Source organism: Myotis lucifugus, unplaced genomic scaffold (assembly GCF_000147115.1).
Source record: "Myotis lucifugus unplaced genomic scaffold, Myoluc2.0 scaffold_91, whole genome shotgun sequence".
Lineage (NCBI taxonomy): Eukaryota > Metazoa > Chordata > Mammalia > Chiroptera > Vespertilionidae > Myotis > Myotis lucifugus.
Window position 1 is genome coordinate 1,920,419 of NW_005871139.1, and position 7,871 is coordinate 1,928,289.

General features: G+C 53.5%; 1 protein-coding gene across 1 annotated transcript in view; it reads right to left on the minus strand.

Moving 5' to 3' along the window:
• The window catches only part of RAPGEF3 (Rap guanine nucleotide exchange factor 3), a 22,826-nt gene continuing 14,955 nt past the window's right edge, over positions 1 to 7,871 (minus strand). The window contains 13 exon segments of the mRNA XM_023756288.1: positions 1 to 429; positions 1,556 to 1,627; positions 1,720 to 1,774; positions 2,666 to 2,730; positions 3,136 to 3,223; positions 4,123 to 4,152; positions 4,154 to 4,174; positions 4,300 to 4,390; positions 4,559 to 4,740; positions 4,827 to 4,952; positions 5,402 to 5,499; positions 7,100 to 7,246; positions 7,537 to 7,618. Coding sequence (XP_023612056.1) covers positions 311 to 429; positions 1,556 to 1,627; positions 1,720 to 1,774; positions 2,666 to 2,730; positions 3,136 to 3,223; positions 4,123 to 4,152; positions 4,154 to 4,174; positions 4,300 to 4,390; positions 4,559 to 4,740; positions 4,827 to 4,952; positions 5,402 to 5,499; positions 7,100 to 7,246; positions 7,537 to 7,618 — 1,176 coding nt within the window. The 3' untranslated portion in view covers positions 1 to 310.

Below are 7,871 nucleotides of genomic sequence, written 5' to 3' on the forward strand. Positions count from 1 at the left end.
TCTGGAAAAAACCTGGTGTGGAGAGCTCTCTATTGAACACAGAGTCCCAGCGCCTGCTCTGCTCTCCCACCCACTCTGGCCTCTCTATCCCCTGTTCCTTGGCTTGGGCCTCCGCTCATTCCACTCTGAGGTCCTCTGCGGCCGACAATCATCACAGGGGACAGATGCCTCCACGCTGCCCGATCCAGGGCCTCAAGTCCATTCCTCGGAGAGCCCTGCCCAGCTGCGGCCGGCCTGTGGGCCCCTGGGCCCAGGCGTGCCCTGGCTTTCCAGGCGGGAAGTGCCTGCTGCTCCAGCCCCAGCCCCCTCGTCAAGGCTCCAGCTCCCGGGAGAGGCGGGACAGTTCCCGCTGGTTGTCGATGACCTTCAGCTGCTGGACATAAGCCCAGGTGCTGGCTGGACTCCGGGTGCTCAGGGACTGCTCCGAGCCTGGCGGGATGGGGGAGGCGGGCAGGGAGGGCCTGGACACTGCTTTGTAGAGCCCATCTCTTCCCCCTCCGAGGAGCAAATCAGCCTTATTGCCCTCCACCACCCACCCGGCCACTTCCCACCCTCCACCATCCACCCGGCCACTTCCCACCCCAGCCCTGGAGACTGCTCTCCCACCCACCACTGACACTGGGGGCAGAACAGCAGTCGGTTAAGACAGGAAGAACAGGTCCCCAAGATTACATATAGCTTAGTATCTCTTTTACTAAGTTTAAAATCAATGAAAACTAAAGATTATTCTGTATATATATATATTGACAACAGAATATAATATATATATAATATATATATAATGCAGATTATATATATTATATATATATATGGCATTTAAAAGTGTGTGTGTGTGTGTGTGTGTGTGTGTGTGTGTGTATCTGTGTGTGAATGATAAAGCTATTTTAAAGAACAAGAAAATGACCTGGCCAGGTAGCTCAGTTGGTTAGAGCATCGTCCTGATACACCAAGGCTGTGAGTTTGATCCCGGTCAGGATACATATAGGAATCAACCAATGAATGTTTCAATAAGTGGAATGGCAAATCGATGTTTCTCTCTCTCTCAAGTCAATAAATATATATTTTTTAAAGTTTCATTAAAAACAAAACAAAACAAAACAAAACAATGAGTAACTCAAAATTCAGGATAGCAGTTACCATGGGTGGGGAGGCGAGGGGACAGGAGGTCTTACTGTCAGTGTGCTCATGCTTGGACTGGGTCCAGAAATGTTCATTACATTATCAGAATAAACACACACATAAAATGTAATAAAAGGCCAATGATGACAGTGTGGTATGAAGTGTGAATTATGATTAATCCCATTTCATGAAACTGAGAGTCAATTTTTGAAATGCAGGTCTTGAGCAAGCCTGCATGGGTCACAACTCCCTTGCTAACTAGTGTGGCCTCTGTAAGTTATTTTAACATCAAGCCCGTTTGTGCCTCTTTAAGTTGGGATAACATTCCACATACGTCATAGAGGTGCTGTGAAGCTATCAGCATGTATCATAGATGTATCATGTATGCAAGTGCCTAAACACGCTAATGCATCAGCACCCACCCTGCCCCACTTACACGTGGAAACCCTCGCTGCCTGGATGTCCTCATGGAGGTGGGAGACGCGGCTTCTGAGTGGTGAGAGAGGCACTGGGTAGGAGAGAGGTAGGAGTCAGGAAGACACAGCCAAGCCTGGAAGGGGGCATTGGGGGGCACCTACCCAGGGGGGCCAGTCCTCTCACCGTTGCTATGGCTTCGGCAGTGGTGCAGCATCCGCACGGCTCTGGCCATCATTCTCTGCGGACAAAGCAAGGACATGAGACCCGGCCTGAGAGCAGAACCCCGGCTTGGCCTGTGGGGCAGCTGGGAACCCGAGCTCCCTGAGAGCAGGGTGCACCTAGAGCAGGGGTGGGCAACCTTTTTGTGAGTGCGTGCCCAAACCAGCAAAATCTCCGACTCAAAATTCTTCTGCGTGCCAACCCTAATTTTTTGAGAACATGTTACGCCTATTTGATATCTCTTAAGGTGTACGTATGTGAAGAACCTTGAAGAAATAATAAAATTCATTCGAGCGACAAAAACACAGTATATGATGATGAAAAATACATTTATTTTTTAATGTATACATGTTATGTAAAATTATTTATTTATCTAAGATGCACCTACACTGAATTTATCTGAAAAATAAAAAAGTCGATATTAAGAAAAAAATTGTAAATGGAAGATTATAAGAGAGGGTTTCGCGTGCCAGCAAAAGTTACTGGCGTGCCAAGTTTGGCACGTGTGCCAGGGGTTGCCCACCCCTGAACTGGAGGCTAAGAGGCAATGGGGGTAGGTGGGAGAGGGAGCATGTCTCCTTTGCCCCAGTACAGGCAGAGGCCCAGCAGGAACCAGGAAGTGGGAGAACAGAGGTCAGGAAGAGCTCAGAGAGGAAGAGGCCTGGGAGGGGCTGTCGTCGAAGGGTGAGATAGTTGAGGCTGCCCCCCAGCACCCCCAATAGAGCAGGCTCTCCAGTATACAATGGAGTTACGAAAGGGCTAATTTAAAATAAGTCTTCACATTCATGTTATTAATAACTTTAGACCATCTCCTAACACGCCCCCCCCCCACCCCCGCACTTTCTTCCAAGGCCGAAGTCATATCCCCCAACCCAATCCAGTAGGAAGCGACTGCTCTCCTGGAACTCACCATCTTCTCAAAGTTGATGAGATTCTCCACCAGGGTGTGGTTTCCCTCATGGATAAAGGTCATGTCTGCAAAGAAACTGGTTGTGCTCAAAGATCCCCAAACGCCTTTCCCCTTCAGCAGTCCAAGAAAGGTGAAGGGCCAATAATGAGCCTCATCCCCCGCCCCCCCGCCCCCCACTGCCCTCTTCCTCTGGCTCCCCTCCAACTCCTGGAATAATTTCCTTGTATCTCTTAGGCCTCATAGCAGAGGCCATCTGATGTCACCAATGCCTGTCTGCATGTCTGTCTGCATGTGCTGACTCTGCTTCTAGCCTGTGAACTTCTAGCCTGTGAACTCCTAATTCATTGCTGTGCCCCTCAAGGCGTCAGCACATTGGAATCGCTCAGAGAGGGTTGGGTGGACATGCAGACATACAGGCGCAGGAATGCATGACAGGATGGAGGCTGGAAGGTAAGCTCTGGTCCCATTACCTTTGAGAAGGAGGGGCATGAAGGGGATGACAGGAGGAGAGAGCTTGGTGAGGGCCAGTCGATATACTCGGTGGTTCCATGAGGGGTCCTGGGAGGAAAGAAGTCACAGTGAGAAAGGGAAGGTCCCCCACGCCACATACCGTAACACAACCAAATGCCCCCATCCCCCCCCCCCCCAAGAAGGGCCATATGCCCACCCTTGGAGCTCAGCCTTTGCTCAGCCCCAGGTCTCACCAAGGCAGGCAGGAAGGCCATGTGTGCATGTGGCTTCCTGGCTTCCAATTAGCCGCCAAGGAAACTTCATAGCCATTAGTCACAGGGCCCTGAGCTTTCATGGATCTCTCTCTCTCTCTCTCTCTTTCCCCCCCCCCCCCCATGGCTACCCCTCTCTGGGAGGGAAGTTCCTTTTACCCTCTTGAACCCCACAGGTGAATTTTTTGCTCAAGAACTCCCAGAACCATACTGATAAGAACACCTCTGAGCCAGTTCTCTCCTGAAAATTGGCAAAACCTTTCAAACCCCCCAAAAATTCTTGGGAGGTGGAGTTCCCCCCCTCAACTTTTTCCCCGCCTTTTGGCCTAATCTGACCACAGGCTCCTGGAGCCCGGCCCTGTCACACTGTGGGTGCTGGTGCCGGGACCTGCTTCCGGAGTCCCGGGCTCCCCTTGGACCTCAGACCCAGGGCCAGAAACCGCATGTGCCTGTCCTGGGCTTCCCACAGGGACCTCCAAAGCCCAGGAAATGGTACCCTCTCTAAATCCCCACATTCTGGGGGGAAAAAACTACCCTATGCACCCCCCCTCCATAAGGTTACACACCCCTTTTCTTCCAGCCAGCTCCCCCCCACTCCCAGGGCAAGAGAGAACAAGATCCCGGCTCAGAGGCTGGGAAACCCTGGCCAGTGACCAAGGACAAGTAGAAGAGGCTGCTGAGAAGCCCAAGGAGCAAGGTTTCTAGAAGAGACCAGACCACGGCCCCAGCACTCACCAGCAGCCTCTCAAGAGCCGAGTACAGCTTTCCGGACTTTGTGGAGCAGCCGCTGCGAAGGAAGAAGCAGATGAAGATGAGGCTGTTCTGAGTCCTGTCCCCAGGATGGGCTTAGAGGTCCAACCTCAGGACTGGAGTGGGAGGAGAGCCTGGCCACCCCTCCAGGAAACAACCTACCTCCCAGGTGTGAGCCAGGCGGCTGATGGCCGAGTTGCTGAGGCCAAACATGACGGCAAAGAAGGAGTTGAGGTTCTTTTGTTCCTTGAGGCTGTTAGCGGAAGAACCAGAGACCCTCAGAGGAAGCAGCCGTACCCACAGAGCCCCACTTCAAGACAACATCCAGATTTGGCAACATCCTGACCAGGGACCGGGAGGTTTAAGAAAAAGTGGCCTAAGGACTCTGCCACACATCCCGGGGATCCCCACAGGCACTCACTGGGCTGCCAACTTAATGAACTTCCTGAGCAGCTGGGCCCTCGGGCCGGGCACGGGGCAGAGACACAGCTCCGTGGCCACCCAGTACTGCAGCTCATTGAAGCGGCGCATGAAGCGCTCCAGGTTGGCGGTGGTGACTTCCCGCAGGTGCTGGGGGCCCAGCACATAGTGGATCAGCTCTACCTGGGAGGGGGCAGCGCAAGAGATCAGCACAGGCCACTGGAGATGCCTGCCACCTGCTGTCCTCCCCTCAGCTCCGCTCCCCGCACCTGGTGGATGCTGTTGAAGAGGTTCCAGTCGTGGTCCGTCAGCTGGACGGCCAGGTCCTTGGCGCTCACCAGGTCCAGCCCCTCAGCAGAACCCACCGTGGGCCCCAGCTGCTCAGGGTGTGGGGTCTGCAGGGGGGAGAGTACTCAGGGGAGTGCCCATGGAGTCCAGAGGAAAGGTACCAGGTGGGAGAAGAATTTGGGGTAGACTCTGTGCCCATGAGCAGAAGAGTGTTGGGGAGGGCAGGGGTGCTGCAGGCAGTGAAGGGGCCTCTAGATGATAGGGCTTCCCAAGGAGGCATCTTCCTGACAGCTCCCTGATACCAAGACGCCTCCCTGTAGGGCTCCTATCCCCTAGGGAGCCACTATGGGGGCAGATCTTCCTCTTTCTCCTTGAGAGCTCCCAATCAGCGTGCCCCTCCCATCCTTTGGAATACCCCATCAGCGGAGACCCACTCCTTCCTCTCTCCACTTAAGGCCAGCAGCAGCCAGACCAGGCCCCTCGCTCCTCAGTGCCCATCCCTACCACCCCCAAAACACAGATCTGCCCTGGGTCCTGGCACCCTGCCTGACCCTACCAGCTCATGCACTTCCTCTGGGTTGACAACAAAGAGCCGCTCGTTGAGCCCCAGGGATGTGGCCACACCACGGGCATCTGGCTGCAGGCCAATAGCATCTGCAAAGAGAGCAGAGGATGCACTAGGCGGGGACAGGGAGTGAGGCCGGGGAGCAGCTGGAGGCAGGGTGGAGGCCCTGTTTGGGAGGTTGGGAGGTCCTTCTCTCAGTATCAGGGTTAGAGTCCTGGACAGGTGCTCTACGTGCACAGGTGCACGTGCCCATGCATCCACACTCCCGGAGGGGAAGGAAGGGGGATGCTTAGTGAGACAGGAAGACCTTGGGCAAGGTGGGAGCCCCCCTGAGCCTCAGTTTCCTCCTTTGTCAAATGGAGACGATAAGAGTCGCCCTCACTAGGCAGTCAAATGAAATAGTTTATATAAATAGTGGCTACACATATATGATACATGTAAAAGCTCTATGAAAACTGGGAAGTGCCTTTACAGAAGTCTTGGTGTTGATGTTCATCAGCTCTTGTGGACTGAGACTGTGTTTCCAGTCATATTTGAGTCCTCAGTTCCTAGACCATAGCCTCAAAGTAAGGTACACAAGGCCATCCACACGTCCAGGAAAAATATTAGCTCTTCTACTTCAATTTAGTTTTCTTATCTGTTTTGTACCTCTACTTAGTGTACAGTTTAATTACATAACATTAGTGTAGGAATGCATGTATATGACTTATAAGAAAATATACACATAGCAGGGGGGTTGTAATAAAATATCGGTTACTGACAAGGGTGTTGATCACAACACTCTAGAAATCTGTTCTCTAAATAGCACCTGGCTCTGAGTAGGGTATCAATAGATGCTGGCTTTGGGCAACCGCAACTCTCCAGGTGGCCACCAGAGGGCAATGCTTCCAGAGCACGTAGTCACAGGTGACTTCATCCTGTCTCCCCAGGTCCTGAAGGGAGAAGGTTTTGCTTTTCTGCCTCCACTCCTTGCCCTTCTTCTCTGGACGCCCCTAATTCCAGCCTACCCTGGGCTCCCGCGGTCAGACCTGGGCAGCATCCTTCACAGACAACAGTGGCTGTTAATGTCCTGAAGTTCTCTGAAGGCAGGTCTTAAAAATCCATGCTGCCATGCTCTGAGCCTGGCTTTGTGCCAGGCACCATGCTAAACTCAAAGGCTAGCTACACTCACTATGTGAGCTTGGGAAAATCACTTAATCCCTTTGAGCTTCAGTGTCCTTGTCTGAGATAGGACAAAAGTACCTATCCCATAATATTGTTATTGGATTAAGTGAATACACAAGCATGATAAGAATACCAGTAGCAGCTAATACCTAAGGAGTGCTATGTGCCAGACACTGTTCTAAACACTTCCACAGATGAGCCATGTGGTCCTCACAATGCCTCTAGGAAGCATGTCCTCTTCTCACCCCCGTTTTACAGAAGACGGAACAGGGCATGGAGAGATGAAGCACCCTGTGTGCCCAAGGACATGCACACAGGGCGCTAAAGAGCCGGGTTCAGATGCGGGCAGCAGGCTCCAGAGTTCATGCTGACAAGCACCACATTTAAAGCACTTTAAAGAGACGTCACCAACCTCCCACAAATGCCAGGCATCATGAACAGTGATGAAGACAATAAAGATGATGATTTTAATTGGGGGATCTGGGCATGGCTCTGAGGGCCCCCCCTATTCGACACACAACTCACCGCCTGCAGAGTTGACCTTCACCAGCACCTGCCCCTTGGTCCAGCCGTCCTCCTGGGCCAACGCTGCCATCACCTCCCTCACTGAAGCCGTCACAGGCAGCTGCAGGGTCAGCACCGAGTGGTCTGGCCGGCAGATGTCATAGGGGACTGGAGAGGAAGATCAGGCTGAGCTGTGGGAGGGGGCTGCTTGGTCTCCCCACCTCAGGAGAGAAAGGCAGCAAAGAGTGGGAGGGGCCCCAAGGAGCAGGCCAGGGCACTCAGGAGAAGCCTGGGTGGGCACACTGTGCAGAGCAGGGAGAGGCCCTGAGCCCAGCAGAGGGGGAGGCTGGACCTGAGGCCCCAAGGAGCACAGGGTGCCATCCTTGGCCTGCCACACCATTGTCAAGGGTGACCACAGCAGGGTGTGAGCTATGTCCTGGCTGGTGCAGGCCACCCACCTTTGTCTCCAACTCGGATGGCACAGTTGCTGCTGGGGAGGGACTCGTCCGGGCCGGGGAGCCAAACAGACATGTTCCGGGCCTGAGAGGGAGAGAAAGTAAGGCCGGGAGGACACAGAGGAGAGCATGCAGGGCCAGGGAGGGGCCTTTGTCACTGGGAGCATGGGACCTGCACAGCATGCACACCAACAAGCCCTGCTTGCTGAGGGAACCTGAGCCAGGTGAGACCCTGGGACCAAGGCTCCAGGAAAAGAGACAGATGGCGGCTAAGAATGAGGGTGTGCCCCCCTGCGTGTCACCCCCTCTGCCAAATAGGCCCAGAGCGTGTTCTAGTG